The 22,216-nt window shown below is 40.2% G+C and overlaps 5 protein-coding genes across 7 annotated transcripts; 1 reads left to right on the top strand and 4 right to left on the bottom strand.

The window, feature by feature from the left end:
* Positions 1–16: 16 nt before the first annotated feature.
* LOC130701417 (probable 4-coumarate--CoA ligase 3) lies at positions 17–2,639 on the bottom strand. Its single transcript, XM_057523395.2, has 9 exons — positions 2,367–2,639; positions 2,076–2,283; positions 1,801–2,000; positions 1,677–1,728; positions 1,520–1,615; positions 1,292–1,446; positions 1,021–1,198; positions 585–916; positions 17–510 (listed from the first exon to the last, which is right to left on the bottom strand). Exons 1-9 carry the CDS (start codon positions 2,619–2,621, stop codon positions 223–225), a joined length of 1,764 nt encoding a protein of 587 aa, XP_057379378.1. The 5' UTR covers positions 2,622–2,639; the 3' UTR covers positions 17–222.
* Positions 2,640–4,068: 1,429 nt separating this feature from the next.
* On the bottom strand, positions 4,069–6,595 carry LOC130701437 (cytochrome P450 3A16-like). The gene is made up of 13 exons (XM_057523418.2): positions 6,517–6,595; positions 6,354–6,450; positions 6,121–6,270; positions 5,924–6,040; positions 5,776–5,864; positions 5,561–5,712; positions 5,387–5,502; positions 5,199–5,318; positions 4,998–5,129; positions 4,849–4,937; positions 4,638–4,775; positions 4,409–4,571; positions 4,069–4,343 (listed from the first exon to the last, which is right to left on the bottom strand). Exons 1-13 carry the CDS (start codon positions 6,588–6,590, stop codon positions 4,257–4,259), a joined length of 1,524 nt encoding a protein of 507 aa, XP_057379401.1. The 5' UTR covers positions 6,591–6,595; the 3' UTR covers positions 4,069–4,256.
* Positions 6,596–7,576: 981 nt separating this feature from the next.
* On the bottom strand, positions 7,577–10,243 carry LOC130701411 (probable 4-coumarate--CoA ligase 3). The gene is made up of 10 exons (XM_057523382.2): positions 10,201–10,243; positions 9,822–10,118; positions 9,510–9,717; positions 9,240–9,439; positions 9,125–9,176; positions 8,964–9,059; positions 8,729–8,883; positions 8,488–8,662; positions 8,090–8,421; positions 7,577–8,013 (listed from the first exon to the last, which is right to left on the bottom strand). The coding sequence occupies exons 2-10, from the start codon at positions 10,098–10,100 to the stop codon at positions 7,720–7,722; spliced, it is 1,791 nt and encodes a 596-aa protein (XP_057379365.1). The 5' UTR covers positions 10,101–10,118; positions 10,201–10,243; the 3' UTR covers positions 7,577–7,719.
* Positions 10,244–12,147: 1,904 nt separating this feature from the next.
* LOC130701402 (probable 4-coumarate--CoA ligase 3) lies at positions 12,148–14,947 on the bottom strand. Its single transcript, XM_057523369.2, has 10 exons — positions 14,850–14,947; positions 14,476–14,772; positions 14,200–14,407; positions 13,929–14,128; positions 13,811–13,862; positions 13,641–13,736; positions 13,417–13,571; positions 13,168–13,342; positions 12,768–13,099; positions 12,148–12,692 (listed from the first exon to the last, which is right to left on the bottom strand). The coding sequence occupies exons 2-10, from the start codon at positions 14,752–14,754 to the stop codon at positions 12,399–12,401; spliced, it is 1,791 nt and encodes a 596-aa protein (XP_057379352.1). The 5' UTR covers positions 14,755–14,772; positions 14,850–14,947; the 3' UTR covers positions 12,148–12,398.
* A 1,020-nt stretch (positions 14,948–15,967) lies between these two features.
* LOC130701638 (cytochrome P450 3A11-like) lies at positions 15,968–20,589 on the top strand. 3 transcript variants are annotated; one of them, XM_057523587.2, is made up of 14 exons: positions 15,968–16,318; positions 17,818–17,923; positions 17,998–18,094; positions 18,203–18,352; positions 18,429–18,545; positions 18,672–18,760; positions 18,972–19,123; positions 19,196–19,311; positions 19,390–19,509; positions 19,576–19,707; positions 19,766–19,854; positions 19,918–20,055; positions 20,113–20,275; positions 20,381–20,589. In XM_057523587.2, exons 2-14 carry the CDS (start codon positions 17,841–17,843, stop codon positions 20,459–20,461), a joined length of 1,527 nt encoding a protein of 508 aa, XP_057379570.1. In that variant the 5' UTR covers positions 15,968–16,318; positions 17,818–17,840; the 3' UTR covers positions 20,462–20,589. The 3 variants fall into 3 exon arrangements, with proteins under 3 accessions (XP_057379570.1, XP_057379555.1, XP_057379562.1); XM_057523572.2 differs by having other exon boundaries at positions 15,969–16,318; positions 17,815–17,923; XM_057523579.2 differs by lacking the exon at positions 15,968–16,318 and adding an exon at positions 16,345–17,739 and having other exon boundaries at positions 17,815–17,923.
* Positions 20,590–22,216: the final 1,627 nt, after the last annotated feature.

Below are 22,216 nucleotides of genomic sequence, written 5' to 3'. Positions count from 1 at the left end.
AAAGCCCACAAAAGGGTTAGTACATCATGTTATATTTGAACTAGCCCCCGTATATGGCAGGCAACACGTATGAATGACAGTGTTTTTTATAAAACCAAAAATGAGAAAAAGAAAAGAAAATAATATGAAAATGTTAAATGCGTACAATTTTTGTTTGAATGGATAATACTATAGCGAGATCGGCGAAAAATGACTCTATGTTTCTCGATTAATGGGTATTTTTTATTTGGTATGAAATTGAGTTCTCAGTTCACGTCGAAGGACTTTGCCTATGTTGTTTTTAGGAAGGGCGTCGCAGAATTCGATGCCACCTTTGATTTGCTTGTGAGACGAGACTTTACTGTCCACGAAAGATCGAATCTCAGCGTCGGTGACCGATTCCATTCCAGGTTTCTTGACCACGTAAGCTCGAGGAAGTTCGCCTGCATGTTCATCCGGGATGCCGATAACAGCAGCTTCGGCTATTGCCGGATGTGATCCAAGAATGTCCTCAAGCTCGGCCGGGGCAACCTTTTCATCCAAACGATTCACACGTTTCAGTTTCACGAGAACGGACGGAAGAATACAATACCATTTCAAATTACCTGGAATCCCTTGACTTTGATGAGCTCTTTCAATCGATCGACGATGTAAAAATTGCCTTGTTCGTCGTAATAGGCCACATCGCCAGTGCGTAGCCAACCATCTTCGCTAATCATTTCATTGGTGGCTTTGGGGTCGTTATAATAGCCTTTCATGACTTGCGGGCCAGACAGGTAAAGCTCTCCTTGCTGATTAGGTCCGAGTGTAGTCACGCCGTTCTCTAAATCGATAACTTTAGCTTTGGTTCGCGATATGAGGCGGCCGCAAGAACCGAACGTGTCGTTATTCAAAGGCGTTTGAGTTGCTCCGGGGGACACTTCCGTTAGTCCATAACCTGTCGAGAAATAGCATATGAAATTGAAGAGGTTGATTGAGATGTTGGAGTTTGTAACTTTTCGGCTTGCACTAATTTTTGCAAGTTTTTCAACTTAAATTTACCTTGTTGAATGAGGAGGTCTGGCATGTTGAATTTGTCTTGCAGTTGGGTTGCCGTTTTCTCTCCTAGTGGAGATGCCGAACAGAAGATGGTGTGTATCCTCTGGAAGCTTTCCATTTTCAGTGCCGGATGTTTAATGAATAAATGTGCTAGAGTCGGTACAATATGCAGCAGAGTTGGCTTTAGTTAATACGCATACACACACACACAGACAAAAAGAATTTGTATTAATAAAAAAATACTATTCAAATGAAATATTGTTTCAAAAAATACCTTGTAATCGTCTATAGCTTTCAGGTAACTAGCTGCATCGAAACGGGGCAAAGTCACAAGTTTGGCACCCAAATCAAAGCCAATCAACAGGATGCCACTGACACCGTAGGAGTGAAAGAAAGGCAGTATGCAAATGTGGGTTTCTTGGTACTGATCTGCTTGCCAAAATTCGGATTGTTATAGAAATAATGTTACATTAACATTGTTTTTGATTTTTCTTTAAATTACCTGTTGCTAGTTGATTCTTGGATGTGCCGGGATAAATGTTCTGGGTAACGTTAGCGCCGACGTTGAAGTTTGTAAGCATAACATTTTTTGGCACTCCTGCATAAATAAAGGCGAATCATAAAACGCGAATTCATCGACGTTATCAGAAACAATTTACCGGTAGTGCCGCTCGAATGGGGAAGTATGAACGTGTCATTCATAACATCAATCTGGATTGAAAGTAAATAAAGTTTGAAAGATTAAGCGAAATTTTAAATCAAAATTGTAACAATGTTTTATACGTCTATATTCTCGTTAAACAGATCTCCGGAATCCTGGAGCATCTCTTGAAAACAAACAAATCCTTCTTGAGGAGGGCCGAGCAAGATGATGCGCCGGACAGATGGGCAGAGTTGAGCCACCTGTTTGAGTAACTCAGCCATAGGGGCAACACCGAAAATAGCCGTAGCTCCAGCAGTAGACAGTTGGCGAGCTATTTCAGCTGTACAACAATTTCAAGAGATAGACGACGTTACGTACAACGTTTATCACATTCATATAAAACACTGGTGTATACCTGGCGTGAATGTGGGATTGACCAAGGCAACGGGCATGCCGATACCAGAAGCTCCGAGCAGTGCGATGGCGAATTCGGGAACGTTTGGCGAAATGATGGCCATCACTTCGCCTTTCTTGAATCCGGCTCGCGTCAACGCGCTTCCGTATCGACGAATGAGATGGACCAGCATTTCGTACGTGTATTTGCGTCCAGTAATTCCACATTCCTATTTCAATAAGTTCGCTCATTTGTTTTTTTCATTTGCAAATTTAAAAAATATAAATGATAATCAACAATCATTTTACATACCAATGCGACTTTTTTGCTATACCGGGTGGCATTATCAAAAAAACGATTGACCATCGTCGTTTCGTGAAGTGGACAATCGCTGTGACGAGAACTGACGATGTTCGTTTCGATTTTAGTAGAAGCCGATGGTCGAGGCTCGCGTGCCGGAGAAACCAAATTACTTAAAGCCACTTGTTGATGATTGATGACTCCGGTAAACACAGCTCTTTGATTAGCCAGTAATGTAACTCTTTGGAACGAAGATCTCCACGCCATTTTTTGGTCTTGGTTTGAGACGCTATCGGTTCAAAAACTGCTCAGTCGTCCAGATCGCTTTGTCCTATTTATATAGGTGCAATTATTAACTGATGTTGACGCAAAGAGGTGTGTCAACTGGCTTAACTGTAGTTGGTGTACGCCTTTAAAAAAATTTGACTTTTGAAATGTTATCAGGTCGTTGGAGACGAGTATGAAAAAGACAATTACTTTGGATCTGAAAGAAAAATGGATTCTTTTGAACCAATTGTTTGACTTTGTGAATGTGTAGCATTTCAATAATGAAAGAAATTAAAAACCAACGGTGTGTCTGATTGTGGAAGTGATTTTTACGTTTTCATTACAAGAGGAGATAAAAACAAGACTTTTCGTAAATACGCGTCGATAAATTCATCTGTTCATTTGACACCTAACCCCCCTTATGCAAAACGGCGCGGAAAAAAAAAACTGAATGATACCGAATGATTCTACTTGAACAAATACTGCGCTTGATAAAACTGCATCACGAGTGGTTTTTCCTTAATGGCGTGATCTTGTTGCTACTGGCAAAGCGTTCGTGATATCTGAAAGCAGCAACTCGTAAATCATATCTTGGGGTAGAAAAATATTTGGATTGGGTCTGCAGCTCGTTGTGGTACAGAGTGGATTTCCCCATCACTAAGAAATATCAAACAAACATAGGCTAATCGGTACACATGTCAGCGGGAAAAACCAATATTAGAGCATAAAGTTTAAGGTCTTCAAGATAACAATCCTCACGTGAGTTTGCTGTACACATATATTCGTGAACATGACCTAATTTTTTCATTTGGGCTTAATTTGTCTTGATAGTTTTTATTCACATGCATAAACGTTGAGGTGTCTGGGAACAAACGTCACCATCTTTGATGAATAATTTTCTCTGCTAAAGAATCTGCCGCATTCAAAAGATGCTGATTGTTATTTGATCATATGGAGGTTCAAAAAAAATGTATGTGGTTGTCTAGATGGTGGCGTGGCTCGTTGTTGAAGCGTGTCGTTATTCAAGATAACGATCGAAATAGATGTCGATAGTAAAGAATTCCAGTGTGTAAACTCGAAAAAGTGAGATAACAAGAAACTTGGTGAACCCAATAGATGCCAATAGGATATGAAATGTGTCGTTACAAAGCACAAGGATCGTTGCATCTTTTAGAGGGAAGAAAAATTGATAACCGAATCTCGATTGAAATATTGTTTTTATACTTCTATAGGGGCTTGTAATGTACGCCAATGTCTACATTTTTAGCCAAAATAAAGCGGCAAATGTACGACTTGTTGTAACGTAAGCTTTTGCAAACGTCAAGCACAGGGAGTTTTACGATGCTGACGTCATGGAAATGGTATGGAAGATTATGCAGCCCTTCGTAAGGCCATAGGTCTTTATTGATATATGCATCCTTTCGTATCGACCAAACACTTGTGCAACTTAAACAACAAATGCAATGTATTGTAAAAACTAAATGGTCTCGCTTACCGACACTGTTTCAAATATCATGACAATAGGAATTTTGCACGCGGGCATCTGGTTACTTGATAAACGGGTCTATCAAGGTAATATAGATCCGTTAATCGGCAAAAGCCTAGTGGCTGACGAATATCACAAGATGCACAGATTCATTCAGCAGTACGATGCTCGATTCCAACGATAGCATTCACCGGCTGTGTCACTTGCATAAACCCTTTTTCGAATTGCATCGTCTCCTGAAAATCCCAAACAAAAAAAAAATAATAGGGTGAGTTAAAATTGATTGGGTTGAACGAAATACCGGTGTTTCAGTGACTGGAAAGAAGCGGAACCGCTGTATCATCGTGCACAACGCTATTTTAATTTCTTCCATAGCAAAGCGCATCCCGACGCAGTTCCGAGGACCCATCCCGAATGGCAAGAAGGTATAAGGATTACGTTCAGCTTTATTATCAGTGGTCCACCTTTTTTATTTAAAGCATTAAGTGTTATCAAGAATATTTTGAAGATAATAGAAAATGGTATGATACCTATCGGGATTAAATTTCTCCGGCTCCGGATAATTGTCCGGGTCGTAATGGAGAGCAAACGATGGGACGGTAACGATGGTACCTCTCTGGATTTGAATGCCATTGTAAATCACGTCCTTGTTGCATTCTCTCTCTACCCTATTATGCACGGCAAGATGTTAATTAAAAGGCCAACAAGATTAGACAAGCAGGATTCTGGTGCCATATTTACCTCGGAACTGGTGGATACATTCTCAGCACTTCGTTGATGACCTGGTCGATGTAAGGAAAGTCGATAAGCATTTCGTGGTTCAATTCTGCCTGATAAGGAACAGAACGTAAGTTAATTTTTATTGACACTTGAGTGTTGTCCGTTATTACGAAAATCTCTATCTTCTTCGCTATTTCGTCGTGTAATCGGCTTTGGATCTGCGGGTTTAAAGCCAAAAGGAAGATGATGTTGGTCAACGTCGTGGCCGTCGTATCGAACCCGGCCAACAGGAAGAGGACCGACTGGAAAAAAAATGAAGAGACGATTGGTAAATAACGCGCAAAGAAAGCGGGCGAAAGGGTCAGGCAAACCTGGGCGATAACTATCTCCTCAATTTCTTCCTTGTTCCATTTAGGCACAGGCTTGCCTTCGACCTCCTTCTTGTATTCGGTAATGGCTTCTGTGGCCACCTGTACGAAATCCTGGTATTTCTGCATACGAAAAACAAGTCAAACAATTTGGTTCTTTGTCGGAGTGTGAAGTTATTAAAGGTAATCACCTGCTTTGATGCCGTTCGATCCTTGATCAAGTTCTCTAATAGTTTAATGAAATACTGGAAGCCTTCGGTAAGGAAGAGACGTTCACCCAATATAGGAATCAATTTGGGATAAATAACTGCCATAGTAATTCAAAATGAATGATTTTGCTGAAGTGTAACATTTTTCAAACTAACAAGGAATCACTGCTAATGGTGTCTTGTTGACGGGTGGATTGAAAATGGCTTTCGCTCTCGCCATGAACTGGTCGTCCTTTCCACCCAAGTTTTCAATCTTCATGCCAAAAGCACATCGGGCTATCACGTCCATCGTGAAAGCGCTAAACTGTCTATCCAAAAAATGATACTAACAATCATTTAAAGAAGAGCTATGATGGATCGTAAAGCTATACATTTTAGCGTTCAATTTCCCTTCAGTTGCTACGATTGTATCGAATTTGATTGCCAATTGATCGGCGCACGCTTTGATCAAGGTGGACATCTATTTCAACGAGATCATTTTTGGAATCAAGGTAGTTAAAGAATTGCAAACAGACTGACTCGTTTGATTTTTCCCGAAGTGAAAGCCGGTGTGATGGATGAGCGGATATCCTTCCATTCCTGGCCGCGGGCGCTGCTAACCATCCGACGAACGATTTTGCTTTCGAACGTCATGTTCTGCGTACAAAATTCAAAAATCAGCAAGAATGTGAAAATGTAAGAAGAAGTAGTGAAAAGACAAGAATGTAATTTGATACCCGACGATTGATAAAGTGGTCAAAATCTTTGATAAAAACAGCCTTAATGATTTTAGGGTCGGTGACCCACAGACTGGGATTGGAGCCATCGAAGTAGCCGAAGATCTTGCCGTATTTTTTCACCAATTCCCGATCGTGCTGAGGTAAATTCTTTTTGACATTAACGAGCAAGAAAATGATGCACTTAATTCAAATGATCTTCTATCCTTACAGATAACCACAATTTGTCTTACCACTCGCCAAATGCCCCACAAATTCCCGAATATCGGGACGGGTTTCGGGCCGGGAATTCCGCGTTCAGAGAAATACGTGAACGTTGACGTCAAGTATCTAGCAGTATTCAATTAACAATATAAATTAGATATGGAATTCAATTAATCAAAAAAAAAAGCTCACCTGTAAAGAAGAAACAAAACCAACGAGGCGACGGCTAACGAAAACGTGATGGACGAACTCGTGTCATTTTCCATCGTGTTCTAATTAATTCCAGCTGCTTGTATACGCTTCACCAGTTTGATAATCAAGGCAAAGTGTTTCCTCTGTTCTTATATAGACACGCACGTCTGAGGCATGTTGCCACAAAATAATAGTTCACATGTAATAAAGCTTTAGTATTTCTTTTCCCCCGGCAGGCCTACATGTGTTTGACTTTGATACGATTAGCCAACGACACGGGTTGAAACGATATCAGCTGGAGCCATTCAGCGTCATGTTAAAAACGTCATTCGTTGCTGACCGACAATGAGAAAACAATACGTAAAACAAAGAACAGTTGTGGACTTGAACCTTTGGAATCACACAAGTAGTCAGCGATGTGGCAGTGCGATGGAGAACGCATGGACCACGCCTTTTGTACTACACCGTCACGAGCAAGTGTGTCCCGTAGTAACAAAAAGTACTACATCAAGTGGTGTACAAACTGGCCAAAAGATAAACATGTGGCGTAAATGTACGATGAAAGCAATGAACGTTAGTAATCAGCACACGCATGGGATTTCATTTCATCATTGAGGCTGATTTTACCTTCTTTGTCCATAGATTATAGAGTATACGCCAGGATAATGTAAAATTTTAGAGGGCATTTGCAAATTAATTTCTTTGTGGTGAAGCTAAGGTGTCAATCGACTCACAAAAGCCTTTACAGCAGATTATCATAGTGGGCTCTTTGACAGTTGGATGACATCCAATTTGTAGTAGCACAGCTTTTTGTTACGCGTTTCGAGAAATGTCGCTTGCCCTGTTGGAGGATAGAATTGCAAATTGGGTATAACTCATTCACTGGACTTCTCAAAAGCAATTCATAGCTATCAACATCTTTTTTGGACTCATATGCATTCCTAAACGCTTATCAGCGCGAGAATTTGAATAAATATTTACTTTTTACCTTTTACATTGTATTTACACGTAATAACATAAATATGGCGACGCAGCTCAACAAACATTCTACAGGTAATGATTGTTGCATTTTAATAAAAACATTTTTGATTTCACGTGAATATTAGCAGACAAGTGCCGCTCAATGCGCGAAATATGCGTTAACAGGTAATGGTGTAGAGATATAATTAGTGTGTACAATTTGCAAGCGTAAATGAAAGCGTCTTACTTGGAACTGTTGGCATATTGAACTCGCAATTCTTTGCGCAGGATTTTGCCCATCGTGTTCCTCGGAATAGAATTGCAGAACTGGATACCTCCTTTGAATTGTTTGTGGGCTGACACTTTGGCGTTGACGAATGTGTCGATATCGGCATCACTGACAGATTCCATTCCAGGTTTCTTGACGACGTATGCACGAGGCAGTTCTCCAGCTCTTTCATCCGGGATTCCAATCACGGCTGCTTCCTTGATGGCCGGATGGGTGGTAAGGATTTCTTCTAACTCGGCCGGGGCAACCTTTCAAAAGACGAGCACGATGATATGTTAGACAGACGCTTTCAATTGGAAGCTGTAGATTTTAAACATTACGTACCTGGAACCCTTTGACTTTGATCAATTCCTTTAGGCGATCGACGATGAAGAAATGACCGTCTTCGTCGTAATGACCGATGTCACCTGTGCGTACCCATCCATCGGCGTCAATCATTTCGTCGGTGGCTTGCTGATTTTTGAAGTATCCTTTCATGACCTGTGGCCCATGCACGTAGAGCTCACCATCCTCGTAAGGTCCTAATGTTCTTTGGCCGGTTTCCAGGTCAACGATCTTGGCCTGAGTTCCGAATAGAAGTGAACCACAAGAACCCAGTTTCTTATTACCCAGTGGTCCCACCATGACTGCTGGTGAAATCTCAGTCAGTCCGTATGCTATGAATAATTCAACATGTGTTAGGTATGATATATTTTAGAGAATGACATTCACTGTGATATTACCTTCTTGGAAGGATACGGGGTGTTTGAATCTTTCGAGAAGTTTCATGGCTAACGGAGCTCCGAGTGGAGCCGCTCCAGAGAAAACGGTGTGAACTCGGCTGTAGGATTGTTCTTTCAGCTGCGGAAGGTTAGCCAAAAGAGAAACCAACGGTGGCACCAAATGCAAGTATGTCGGCTAAACAAATTCAAACAACATTTAGTTCGGCTTGTGTAACAGAGAGAAATGGCCAATTTCATATACCTGATGATCATCAATAGCTTTCAGGAAACTGGGTACATCGAACCGCGGAAGCGTCACCAACTTTGCACCGCCTTCAACAGCGGTCAACACTAATCCAACCATGCCATAGGAATGAAAGAACGGTAACAAGCCGATGTACGTTTCCTGATGGGTAGCTGTCGAAAAATTCAAATGCTTGCTATTAAATATCACATCCAAAGAAATCACGATTATGTTCGCATCGTTGTTTACATACCTGTGGCAGGTCGGGTGTTGGTGCCTTCGGGATGCAAGCATTGCTGAATGTTTTTACCGACAGACGAATGAGTTAGCATCACATTCTTTGGCAATCCTATTCATTAAGAGGTATGTTATTAAGGAACGCCCTTTAATCATTGAGGTTGTTTCAAAACGTACCAGAAGTGCCGCTAGAATGAGGTAGAATGAAGATGTCGTTATCGATATCGATCTGTACAGAAAATAGGTTAGCTATTTTAACACATACGTCGTTAAAAAACAAAACAAAAATTACATCAATGTTGTCGTTAAAAAGATCACCAGAATCTTGCATCATATTTTGATAAGAAACACATCCGTCCTGACTTGGGCCCAACAAAATAATTCGCCGGATGGTAGGACACAGTTGAGCTACGGCTTTCAATGTTTCCGCCATCTCGGACACTCCGAATAAACACGTCGCTTCAACAAGTATCATCTGTCGAGCAATTTCATCTATAGCGACAGAAATGATAATTGGTCCAAATAAGCCAAGCTCAAAGACTATTGACGAAATAGAATTTACCTGCAGTGTAGGTCGGATTGACGAGGGCGACGGGCATCCCGACACCAGCGGCTCCAAACACGGCGATCGAAAATTCGGGAACGTTGGGAGAGACTAAACCCATAACTTCACCTTTAGTGTGTCCCATACGCGTTAAAGCACTACCAAAGCGGCGGACAGCTTGGCTCATTGTGTTGAAAGTGTATCGACGACCAGAAATGCCACATTCCTATAAACAGAAGCACCGCGAATGTTTGATTATGATTTGTTTCAAGCGCTTAATGTTTCTAACTCTGAGGTAGCGAACCTTAGTATGAGCACAAAATTACGTACCAATGCGATTTTGTCCGGCCAACGAACGGCGCTTTCAAAGAACTTTTGCGTCAGCGTCATGTCGTGAAACTCGCAATCTGTGTAAGGCGAAGTGACAATGTTGTTGTCGTACAGACTCGTTTGAATTGTCGGTTTCAAATTAGGCGATGCAGCCGCGCTTCCCAAAGCCGAAGCATTGCCAAAAGCAGCTCTCTGTCCGCTAATAGCAATCGGCCCATTACCTGCCTTGTTAGCCAGCAACAGAGCTCTTCTCACAGTGGATCTCAGATGCAATGACATCTCGTAGAATAAAATCTTCTATACAAAAATTGTAATTCATTCCTGTGATTTTTTAATAGACGCACACGGAATATAGAGAAAGAAGAACTTGACTGTTTACCTTGTTCTTGTTAGTTGGATTCGGATCACACAATTGCGCTAAAAGACAGGGGAGGGCTCGACTTTATATATACGGGGGCGAAGATACAGAAAACTGGAAAATCCTACAATTATTTGAGTGGAAATTATCTTTCTGTCTTTGTCCAATCCCTCTCGGTACATGATGGGGTAAACCTGTGGTGCGCTATCTCATTTGTTTAGGGGGCATGTTTTATTTTGTCGTTTGGGGTATTTCGGTGATTTAGATGTCCTTGGCCAGAAGGTTTAGCCTTAACTTCAATTCGTGGGCGAGAATAAAGGATAGTTATCACACGGGTTATGGCTGTTTTTTTATCAATAGCTGCTCGTGCCTTACGGGGTTATTCAGTACATCATCTCCATGTGTACGTACGCTCATCTTTTGCGTCTTAGGAGACGACAGTACTCTGAAAAGTGCAGTAGGGATTTTACGTGGTTACATCATAATAATATGAGTTATATCTCGCTGTTGCAATGGCATTATGGCGAAAGAAAGGCTCGTCTAACGAAAATAACGCGTAGACTATATAGAGAGGGCGTAACGTATCCATTTGTTGTGGCGATGGCACATGACAAAGAGACTGCCTCAGTTTGATGTGATGTCATTGCGAAAGAAATTGTATTGAGAAATGGCACTCAACCTTGAACTAACTAGGGTTTTCCGCACTTGCATTACTTCCCATTGTCAGATAGGTTATCGAATGTCTAGAGCAATAGCTTTTGAAGACCGTTTAACGTAGTTCGTGCCAAGTGAATGAAACGATCGTCGCTTATACGGCGTACATATTGAATGGTGCTGTAATAGAAACCAATTAGAAGTAACAGTATGACTGATATTCGTACTTCAGTTTCCAGGCTTTTGCAGTAAAACAAATCATCATCGTCGTTTAATGAAGATTTTCTATGAATTTCCAATCCAAGTCATTTTTTTTTCAAATAAGTTTTTAAATAAAACGGCCCTGATCCATATTTGCGTAATAAAAAACAAACAAAGGCTTACCCTAGTGATAAGTATGAATTGCCTACACACGGGACAGTTAGAGGACGAGCGAGGGTCGGTTTTGACGTCACTTAGATAAACGGGTAAAACCAGGACAAGAGGACGTAAGAAAGAATTATAGAGCTTTATCAGCATTAAGCACATTACATTGGGAAAATCCGCCCTGATTAATTACCAATCTCCCATGGTGATTACACCTTGGCTAGACAATTTTTCCAAAATACTTCTGTCAATTTCCAATTGCTAATTTGAAAAACCAGTGCCTACATTTTGCGGCTATTTTATGGTAGATCTTCACTGTGGTTAGAAAATGGGAGGGTGTATAGTTAACTTGTCGGGATCAAATCACCATAAATTACATTAAATAAACCCCATGGATATTATATGCGTAAATCATTATCTGAGCTCTCGGCAGTTCGTGATAGGCTGCAGTTAATTGGATCGTCCAATCGCATTAAAAATCTTTCAATGATGGCAAATGAAAATCTGATGGAATGCAAATCAACCTCTTTAGCTAACGAAAGTTGTTAGCTATCGGGTGTCTTACAAGTTCTTGTAGACGTGCTGCATCCTCGTCTGGTGCCATGAAGACAATGACGAAATGTTACATTCTACTGCGGTGTCTGTTGCATGTCAAAGACAACTTATTCAAGCCAATTTTGGTGTTCGATTTCATTTTGCGTATATTTGTTTTTATAAGTGATATTTTGTTCTTGTATATGACTTTTCAAGCCCCACAAAAAATAATCGTGTCCTTGCACGTCATCCGCAAGAGTTGTTGCTGTTGTTGGGAACATACAGCATAGCAAACGGACAAACAAAAACAAAACACCAACTAAAGATTATCAGAAACGTGTTGCAAACAGTGATGGTGCAAAATTGCTTAATGATAACGCTAGAAAACAGAGCGAGAATTGATGCAAATGTGCGTTGAACTTCTTATCGTTGTATTTACACAGAATGACATTTAATATCGAGGCGTTAGCACAGTAAACCCTTTACAATTAATGACCTTTGTATATGAAAACGTAACGGGTAATCAAGGCATGTTTCAAAGGGAAGAAATGATTTCACGTGAGTTTTGAGCAGACCGCTCAATGCATCCCCCAAAATGCGCATTAACAGGTAATGTGTAGCGGTATAATTAGAGTGTACAATTTACAAGCGTATATGTAACCGTCTTACTTGCAGCTATTGGCATATTGAACTCGCAATTCTCTGCGCAGGATTTTGCCAATGTTACTTCTGGGAATAGAATCGCAGAACTGAATGCCTCCTTTAATGTGTTTGTGGGCTGACACTTTGGCGTTGACGAATGCGTGGATATCGGCATCACTGACAGATTCCATTCCAGGTTTCTTGACGACGTATGCACGAGGCAGTTCTCCAGCTCTTTCGTCTGGGATGCCAATCACGGCTGCTTCCTTGATGGCCGGGTGTGTGGTAAGAACTTCTTCTAACTCGGCCGGGGCAACCTTTGAAAGGACGAACAAGACGATGTGTTAGAGAGACGCTTTCAATTGGGGCTGTAGATGTTAGACACTACGTACCTGGAATCCTTTGACTTTGATCAATTCCTTTAGGCGATCGACGATGAAGAAATGACCGTCTTCGTCGTAATGACCGATGTCACCTGTGCGCAGCCATCCGTCAGCGCCAATCATTTCGTCGGTGGCTTGCTGATTTTTAAGGTATCCTTTCATGACCTGTGGTCCAGTCACGTAGAGTTCACCATTTTCGTGAGGCCCTAGTGTTCTTTGGCCAGTTTCCAGGTCGACAACCTTAGCTTTGGTTCGCGAAAAAAGTGAACCGCAGGAACCGACTTTCTTGTTGCCCACTGGACTCATCATGACTCCTGGCGACATCTCAGTCAGTCCGTATGCTATGAATAATTCAACAAGTGTTAGGTAGACAATATTTTAGAGAATGACTTTCAGTGTGGTTGTTTACCTTCTTGGAAGCTTACAGGATGCTTGAACCTGTCGAGAAATTTCATAATAGCCGGAGCTCCAAGTGGAGCCGCTCCACAGAAAATGGTGTGAACTTTGCTGTAGGATTGCTCTTTCAGTTCCGGAAGGTTAGTCATAAGAGAAATCAACGGCGGCACCAAATGCAAGTACGTCGGCTAATCAATTGCCAGATTACAACGACAAAGATTAAGTTCTGGCCGTGCTAATTGAAAAACAACCACTTTCATACCTTATGATCATCGATAGCTTTTAGGTAACTGGGTACATCAAAATGGGGAAGCGTCACCAGCTTTGCGCCGCTTTCAACAGCGGATAACAATAATCCGACCATTCCATAGGAATGGAAGAACGGAAGGAAGCCGATGTACGTTTCCTGATGAGTAGCTGTTTAAAAGAATCAAACGTTAATTATCAACCTTCATGATCAAGTTAAATTGCGCTTTTTGAACACACCTGTGGCTGGTCGGTTATTGGTGCCTTCGGGATGTAAATATTGTTGAACATTTTTGCCGACAGTCGAATGAGTCAGCATCACATTCTTCGGCAACCCTGCAATGCAAAGACATTTGATATTTTTAAAACCGCTTAAGTAGTTTATCAGCTTAGTTTGTTTTAATACGTACCAGAGGTGCCACTTGAATGAGGCAGGATGAAGATATCGTTATCGATATCGATCTGTACACAGGTGGGAAAATAGGTTAGTTATTTTAACACATACATTGTAAAACGATTTAAACTTACACTGATGTTGTCATTGAAAAGGTCACCAGAGTCTTGCATCATATCTTGATAGGAAACACATCCGTCTTGGCTTGGACCCCACAGGATTATTCGCCGGACAGTGGGGCACAGTTGGGCCACCGCTTTCAATGTTTCCGCCATCTCGGATACTCCGAATAAACACGTCGCTTCAACAAGTTTCATTTGTCGAGCGATTTCATCTTTTAAAAACATTGAAAAAAAGGTTCAAATTAACTAAGTACAAAAAACTATTTAAGGAAATTGAGTTTACCTGCAGTGTAGGTAGGGTTAACGAGAGCGACGGGCATACCGGCACCAGCAGCTCCAAACAGGGCGATGGAAAATTCAGGAAGGTTGGGAGCAACTATACCCAAAACTTCACCTTTAGTTAATCCCATTCGCGTTAAAGCACTGCCGAAGCGGCAGACTGCCTGACTCATTGTATTGTATGTGTACCGACGCCCGGAAATGCCACATTCCTGTCAGCAAAAACATCGGCAATGTTTTATAGGAACTCAACCACTAGTTTAAGTACAAAATGACGTACCAATGCGACCTTGTCCGGCCAACGAACGGCGCTTTCAAAGAACTTTTGCGTCAGCGTCATATCGTGAAATTCGCAATCTGCGTACGGGGAAGTGACAATGTTGTTTTCATACGCATTGGTCCGAATGGTAGGTTTCAGATTTGGTGAGGCAGCGGCACTTCCCAAAGCTGAGGCATTGACCAAAGTAGCTCTCTGACCGCTAATGGCAATCGATCCATTACCTGGCCTGTTAGTTAGCAGCAGAGCTCTTCTTACAGCGGATCTCAGATGCATTGACATCTTGCAAAATAAGAAATTCTTGAAAAAAAAAGAAATAATAAAGGTATTACTGATTTTTATTGCGTGGACGTAATAGAAGTAGAAATGATGCTTACCTTGTTTTTGTTAGTTGACTTCGGAGCTCAATATTGCACTGAAAGAAGATCGGCATTCCACTTTATATATAGAGGGACGTTCGTCGCCTGTAGACAGAAAACCGGAAAATCCAACGTTTGCTTTGCGTGGATGTTATCTTTCTTTCTCTGGCAGTCTTTGTGTACACGCAGAGTAAACCTTTGCTTTCTTATCTGACACCTATTTGGGCGTATAGTATATTTTAGTATTTGGATGCCCTTAGTATGTGCCTGTATAGCTTTAATTCAAACATCTTTGTGTAAACAGAAGATTGTAAGACACAAATTAGACTGCGTCGCTATCAAAGGTCGCCTGCGCCTCCCAGGTTGGTTCAGTAAATACCATTCCCAAATCCGCTTTCATTTTGTCTGGCAAACGAAGCGAGTGACCCGGATAAAAAACTGGGGGTTTGACGATGAAGTAATATTGATGCTGTGGCGGTAGCTTATCTAATGTAATAACACTTATGTGTATTATATTATGTCGCTTATACATTTATAGCGCTTGTGAAGTATAACTTATCTTGTGGCTTCAGCTGTGAAAAAAGATGAACCGCCCCTATTAGTACGCATATTTTTGTACGTGTTGCTTAATAATCGAAACGTGGAGCTCATAGCGAGCGCCATTGATACAGGATGGTAAATACCGGGATAGATGTATACGCACGAGGTAGTTTGTATATATCAGTGAGACGCATGCATGGGGAAAAACCACTTGGTTTATCACAAGCCTTGTCATTGGGATTATACTTTTGCAAAGCAAATAGTCCCTAAAAACGGTACACGTTTTCACTGCCTTATCTGATTAAAAAATCAATACATAATGGTTGGCGTTGTCTTAAAAATCTTCACCTTTGACAGTAGTTAACAGAGGGTAACTAAGCTTGCTCGGCAGACCAGTGACAATTCAAACGTGCCGGCAAAACTGTTCATAAAACACCAATGCCTTTCATCGTCATGGTCGAGCTAGGCGATATCTGTGTCGATGGAGGTGCGTCAAAAGGACATGAACATACTGTTGAAGGGGCAATACAGACACCGGAGCGTACTGGCGATTTGTTACAGCCGCAACGCCATCTATGGAGCTTAAAATGCTGAGCTCAAGCTTTTCCGTGCCAAGGATATTACATTGCTGCCCTCCTGACTGTTAACAATTCAAAATTGATCAGAAAAAAGACAATAGGCATTTTATTGCTTAGACAATAACTAGAAGAAAAAAAAAACAATCAATGATTATTATGATGACGGCAATGCTGTTCATCTTTGTGCTGTGTGAGTAAACCCTACCACTACCAGAAGTGTTCGTAATTCTTGCCAAGGTGTCCGAATGGGAACAAGTTGGAAATCATTGTTCACAATGACGTTAGAAACGAATAGTGGTTAGATGCTGAAATATTGTGTCGAACCATTTTAACGGGTTTTGCTAAGTGCAGAGTTACAATTGGATGCAGGTAAGATGGAATTATGCAGTTGTATATTTACGCTTATTAGTTGCCATGATTGTTAATCGGTATCAGTTGTGTTTGAATTTCACGGTGTCGTACAATGCACTATTACGTCGAGCATCGTGTGAAAGTGTCAAATTATTGTGTATACGTCATTCGTGTCGTTTTGAGCTGAATTTCATGGGCTGTGTATTCGTGTAGCATTTTTAGTCAGGGACTTGTTAATGAAGCACGAAACTTGAAATGTATCCAACCTAGTGTTTGGCATAGTTAAATTCTTGATCCAGGAGATGTTGATGTTTTAGTCAACGTTGAGTCCCACAAGGCCAAGGTGTTGATTCCTCGCCATTCAGTAGATGTGGAGAGAAATCAGGTTCATTGAAGATGAACCAATGAATGTGAACGCATATTATGTCGGGAAACCATGACACGAGGTGTGGGAGCAAAATGATTGGCATGGTAGGCTTTTGGAGGCTCGTTAATCAGGAAAGAGCGGAAATGGACAATTAGCAAGGTTTATTACGGTGGGGCTACGATCACACCTTCTTCCGGGCTCGATTCTTGTCAACTGCATTACGGTAATAATGGGGATTTGATCTTCTAGTAGCTTCATAGATCGCATAACATAGAGCCTTCAGTTAGAAAGCGAAGTAAGGTAACCTTAATTGGAGATCACTGCAGCTTTTTGATCGTTGTGAATCATAAATTGAGGAATTTGATTTAAAAACTGCGTTTAGGTTTGTTCGACATTTGAATTAAACTGTCAGTCTGATTGAAAAAGTAGACATACAGCAACCAAAAGATAACGGCAGATAGCACTTGTGCCTTTCAACAAGCGATTGTGATCTCATCTTTTTTCCTGTCCTTTAACTCTTCGATCAACATTAGGAAGTTCTTAGTTGTGTACTGATACAATAAAAGGTACCGTGGAAAGTAATGGTTGCCAATAGTTATTTATTTTATTTTTCTTTTTTTGCTTTTATAAGAACCTGTGAAATTTGTTTGTATGTGTAAATGTGTAGGGGACAGTGAATGTTCATGTGTTGTGTAAGATGTTCCACGATCTCTGATATATTTGGGCATCTTTTCGCCATCTTCCTCACTTAAAAAATAAGCATTCATCGATAAATTTAAAGTTGTGTTTGTCCAAGAGCTGAGACGTTTCAGTGGAAAATTCATTGGAATGGGGCTCTTCATGTGTGTCATCCATTAAGGAATTGAACATAGATGAAAACTAATATGCAATAGAAAACAGAAAGCCACATAGTAGGCTATTGACAAGTGTTTACGTGGAAGAAGGCCATATGTCTTTAACGAAAAGACTTCCATTGACCTTTGGTGTTACAAAAGGGAAAGTGGGTGCAGTAGAGGCTTGCAATTTTTTTTTTTTTTATCAAGCTTGTATATAGAAGCAGAAGGGTACTAAGGTAAGTAAAAGGCTTGAATGCACTAGTCATCTCCAAAATGGGCTTGCCTTTTCAACAACTCGCTTTCTAATGCAGCAGTCGTGTCAGATTCCGCATCAGAGATGGACGTCAGCAGCGCGTTGCAAGTGAACCTGCCTGTGATTTGGGTCCTCATAACAACATCAACGGCGTACGCCATTTACAGGTTATATTTTAAGATTTGAAAGAAAACTATCATCTTTAAAAAAATTTTTGATTAATGCCAACATGATCGTGCAGGTACCTGACGTCATCGTTCAGCTATTTTTCCGATCAAGGCATTCCTGGCCCAAAACCTTGGCCATTGGTTGGCAATATGTGGGGAATCTGGAAAGCGGTAAGACAAACGGCGAACGTTTATATCTTTTAAAAATTACCTATAGTTTAAATTATTATGTTTAGTAGTGCATGTTAGGACACATTGACGCTTTCTTTTTTTCCCCAGAATTTACCCAAATACGACCAACAGATGATGAAAAAATATGGCAAAATCGTAGGGTATTTTGATGGATCTCTCCCCAACCTGTGGATTACGGACGCTAACATGATACGATCAGTCTTCGTGAAAGATTTTGATCACTTTGTTAATCGCAGGGTACGCTAAATTGTGAATGGTTCAAAGTCACAATTTCAATCTGAATATGATCCATTGAAATTTCTTGTGTAATTAGGACATCAGTTTGAAGACCAGAGTGATCCGAAAATTCCTTACTATGATGAGGGATCAGGATTGGAAAGACGTCCGCTCGTCGATAACACCAGTATTCACCACTGACAAAATCAGACGGGTACATATGGAGATCACAAATCACTTATTGAAAATTTTACTAAGTGACAGTTGAGTGGTTTGTTTAGCCTACTGCCAGATCAGTGCTAATATATATACTCTTTTTTCGTAAATTTACGATTCGCAGATGTCGCTTATGATGAAAGATTGTGCTGACCAACTAGTCGTCAAATTTGACCATATCGCCAAATCTGAAGGGAAAATCGACGCAAGAGCGTAAGTAGAAACGTTTCTTTGCTTTGAAAGAATGAAAGGAACGGAGCATTAGTATTCTGCTACCTTTTAGTCCAAACCTAATTACTGGAAAAGGAAACCATCGGGGAGAATAGAAATGTTAATTTGTTTATTATCAGGGTTTGAAATTTGGGTTTTCATCATAATATTTCCACTTGAAGCTGTTAGTTAACTCTCATTATTGTACCAACAGCCAGTTTAGCATATTCACTGTGAATGTGATTGCTCGTTGTGTTTTCGGGATGAAGATTGAAAACCTGGGCGCCGAAGATGATCCATTTTTGCGAAACGCCAAGGTTCTTTTCAATCCACCAGTCAGCAAAACACCACTGATTTTGATACTGTGTATGTTTCTATTTTTATTTCATCATTAATTTCCTCAAATATTAATGCTTATGACTTTTCTTTAACTGAAAGTTATTTATCCCAAATTGCTTCGAACTATTGGCGAACGGATGTTTATTCAAAAGGAATTCCAATATTTTACTTATCTTCTGGAGAACTTGATCAAAGAACGCGAGGAAACCAAACAGGTAATCGCATTCAATTGTCCGTACCATTATGTTGTTTGATTAGTTAATGCTGACACCTTGTTCTCCGGTATTTGACAGAAATTTTATGACTTTGTTGAGACTGCGAAAGAAGCCATCAGTCAATATACCAAACAAGTTAATGGCGAAACAGTACCTGCATGGAACAAGGACGGAGTAGATGAAATTGTCATCGCTCAGGTATATACAACTAAACACAAACATTTTGTATGAAATGTATATATTAATAACTTCAAAAATATGTAGGCAGTCCTCTTCCTGTTGGCCGGTATTGACACGACGGCTACCACCCTAACAAATTCGGTATTCCAGCTGGCTGGGAATCCCGATGTCCAGGAGAAACTTCATGATGAAATTAACAGTCGCATTGAACAATTTGTAAGCTTCTTACACATGAAGCCAGGCATTCTACCCTAACACGTTTATTTCTTTAAAGGGTGAAGTGAACCACGAAATGATACTGGACTTTCCATACATCGATCAAGTTATCCACGAAGTGATGCGCCTATCGCCAGCGCTACCAAGGTTACTAATTTCTTGTTCCTTTATTTCATTGTAAGTAAGTCCCGCATTTTTTTCAAACTGCAGTGTTGAAATAGTGTGCAATAAAGACATTATTGCCAATGGCGTGTACATAAAGAAGGGCATGTTAGTGACCGTGCCTACCTACGCACTTCATTATGACCCTGATTACTATCCAGATCCGTTCAAGTTCAATCCTGACAGGTTCGACAATTTTTTTTAATTTTGAAAATACTTTTCCCTATCAAATCATTTTGGCAGATGGAGTCCAGAAAATAAATCCAATTTAAATCCTTATGCGTACATGCCGTTCGGAAGGGGCCCGCGCAATTGTGTCGGAATGCGTTTTGCAATGGAAGAAATGAAAATCGCCCTTTGTATCATCCTTAAGCAGTATCGCTTCTTTCCCGTCCAAGAGACTCCGGTACGAATGAGCAATTCATAGTTTTCCTGTCGCTTTAGAATATTAATTTCATATACTGACAATGGTAAATTTTTATATATTTGATTTTACACTGTTTATGTACAGGATGAAATGAAATATGAAGATGGTTTGTTGAGCGTCGTGCAACCGGTTTTTGCTACTGTAGGGATTGAACTACGTCAATAATGGGGTTCTTTGTTAACCAATCTGGACGGAACGTCTCCCCAGCTTTTGCGAAAACCTAGAATTTGTTTAACATTTGCAATGTTTTTTTTCTTTATTGGCAGAATTTTGTATGGGCCTTCTAGCTGAAATGACCTGTTAGACGCTTTTAAATTTCAGGTAAACGCAAGTATGTATTATAACTGGCACTGTGAATTCAACTAACATAGCCTCTAAACAGTATATTTAAAGGCCATATTTAAAAGAAATACGGTTGAAACTGTTCCTGCTTATGTTTTGCGGAATAGGAGAGATGTTCTACTTAGATCTTAGCAAGTTTAATCTTCACAATAACAATGGTACATACGACGGCCGCAATTGGGAGTCCGGGACAAATGTAAAAGGTGTACCCTGGTGGCGAAAACAAACCGAAATCGTACGGTTTCATGCCATTTATTATGGAAACGCGAAATTAGACTTAGAGTTGGTTTCCATAATGGAAATGCACAATTGTGTTGAATTCTGTTTCTTTCCCGTTAAAGATACCATATGCCATATACCATACGATGTTACTGGCACCATCTTTCGCGATGTTTTTGCCAAAAGATGGCGAGCAGTCGCGGCTTTGAATAGTTTTGCTGGACTGAGGTGGGGGGAGGGGGTTAATGTTAATCTACGTGTTGAAGTAGTTATCGATGAATAAATTTTGTGCTTCATTGTATTTCAGTGAAGTAAATTTTCGATTGGGTTTTTTTACAGAGTTTCATGCAATGGATGGTGTTGATGATAAAAATGGAATAGTAAGTAAATTTTGTTGAGTTTTTTAAACAAATTTTTCAGAAAGTTGAATTTATTTAAAGTGTTTTCAATTCAAAGGCAAAATGTTAGAATATTATTGTCAAGCATGATAAAATAGAATGTCATTCTAATTGTATGTTTAAAGAAGTATCAAAATGTGTTGGAAGGCACTTCAAGGATGATGATGCTGTGGTAATATTTGACTTTGTGGCATTTTTGCTGATCAAAAAATAGTTCAAGTGAATAGCAGTACGTGCCGATAAAGCTACGATGTTGTAGGCATGTTCCTTATAAGAAAGGTGTTCACTATAATCTAAACTTGGCAACAAGCTTTAAGGTATGTAATACTTGTATGGAATATTGAGTGTCACCCAAATCAACTTTTTCCTTTTCTTCATATCACACATTTGATTTGAATCAAACATGATTTTTTTTAGGTCCAAATTTAACAAGTTAGAGAGATGTTCACAGCTGCCAATTATGCCATGTTGTTGTAATGCCTTCTCATTTTCAATGATGTGTGATGTTTTACATGTACAGATTGTTCTACACCCATATTACATATTTTCTCAGGTGGACAGTTTCAGTTTTAAAGTTAGAACTGTGTGCTTAACCCTACGCCTTAATGGTTCGCTGTGCCACGAAAGCCAAAAATGTGAATTGACGACCGCGATAAATGCAAATGCATGGGAATAGCCAACTCACTATTCTTCTCTCCTGTTCAATGATCCGTTCAAGTGCCTGAACCTCAAGGTACAAGTCCATTGCTTTATAAAAACATTGAAGTTTACCTTAGCCTTTTTAAAGTTAAGACAGCTCAGTTTGATAAAATTAATCACATGTGGATATAATAGTTTTGGAAAACACCATTTTTTCATTGACTGCATTATTGATTATTGCAATATGACTGATTGGAATTTTGATGAATTCTAGTGATTTAGATTGTTTTCCATCTGTTTCTTTTTTTATTTGATTCATTTG

This window comes from Daphnia carinata, chromosome 10 (assembly GCF_022539665.2).
Source record: "Daphnia carinata strain CSIRO-1 chromosome 10, CSIRO_AGI_Dcar_HiC_V3, whole genome shotgun sequence".
Taxonomy (NCBI): Eukaryota; Metazoa; Arthropoda; class Branchiopoda; order Diplostraca; family Daphniidae; genus Daphnia; species Daphnia carinata.
The sequence above is the reverse complement of the archived record's forward strand: the minus strand, read 5'-3'. Positions and strand labels throughout refer to the sequence as shown.

Coding starts and splice junctions, on each gene's coding strand:
- LOC130701417 (XM_057523395.2), bottom strand. CDS start 2,621: ATGGCGTGGAGATCTTCGTTCCAAAGAGTTACATTACTGGCTAATCAA. Junction 1,199..1,291: donor AAGCTATAGACGATTACAAG/GTATTTTTTGAA, acceptor TATTAACTAAAG/CCAACTCTGCTGCATATTGT. Junction 917..1,020: donor AGACCTCCTCATTCAACAAG/GTAAATTTAAGT, acceptor ATTTCTCGACAG/GTTATGGACTAACGGAAGTG.
- LOC130701437 (XM_057523418.2), bottom strand. CDS start 6,590: ATGGAAAATGACACGAGTTCGTCCATCACGTTTTCGTTAGCCGTCGCC. Junction 5,130..5,198: donor AGGAGATAGTTATCGCCCAG/GTTTGCCTGACC, acceptor TTTTTTTTCCAG/TCGGTCCTCTTCCTGTTGGC. Junction 4,938..4,997: donor CGAAGAAGATAGAGATTTTC/GTAATAACGGAC, acceptor GTTCCTTATCAG/GCAGAATTGAACCACGAAAT.
- LOC130701411 (XM_057523382.2), bottom strand. CDS start 10,100: ATGTCATTGCATCTGAGATCCACTGTGAGAAGAGCTCTGTTGCTGGCT. Junction 8,663..8,728: donor AAGCTATTGATGATCATCAG/GTATATGAAATT, acceptor GAATTTGTTTAG/CCGACATACTTGCATTTGGT. Junction 8,422..8,487: donor CCCCGTATCCTTCCAAGAAG/GTAATATCACAG, acceptor AATTATTCATAG/CATACGGACTGACTGAGATT.
- LOC130701402 (XM_057523369.2), bottom strand. CDS start 14,754: ATGTCAATGCATCTGAGATCCGCTGTAAGAAGAGCTCTGCTGCTAACT. Junction 13,572..13,640: donor CAATAACCGACCAGCCACAG/GTGTGTTCAAAA, acceptor TCTTTTAAACAG/CTACTCATCAGGAAACGTAC. Junction 13,343..13,416: donor AAGCTATCGATGATCATAAG/GTATGAAAGTGG, acceptor GCAATTGATTAG/CCGACGTACTTGCATTTGGT.
- LOC130701638 (XM_057523587.2), top strand. CDS start 17,841: ATGGACGTCAGCAGCGCGTTGCAAGTGAACCTGCCTGTGATTTGGGTC. Junction 19,855..19,917: donor CTATCGCCAGCGCTACCAAG/GTTACTAATTTC, acceptor TTCAAACTGCAG/TGTTGAAATAGTGTGCAATA. Junction 20,056..20,112: donor TTCAAGTTCAATCCTGACAG/GTTCGACAATTT, acceptor TCATTTTGGCAG/ATGGAGTCCAGAAAATAAAT.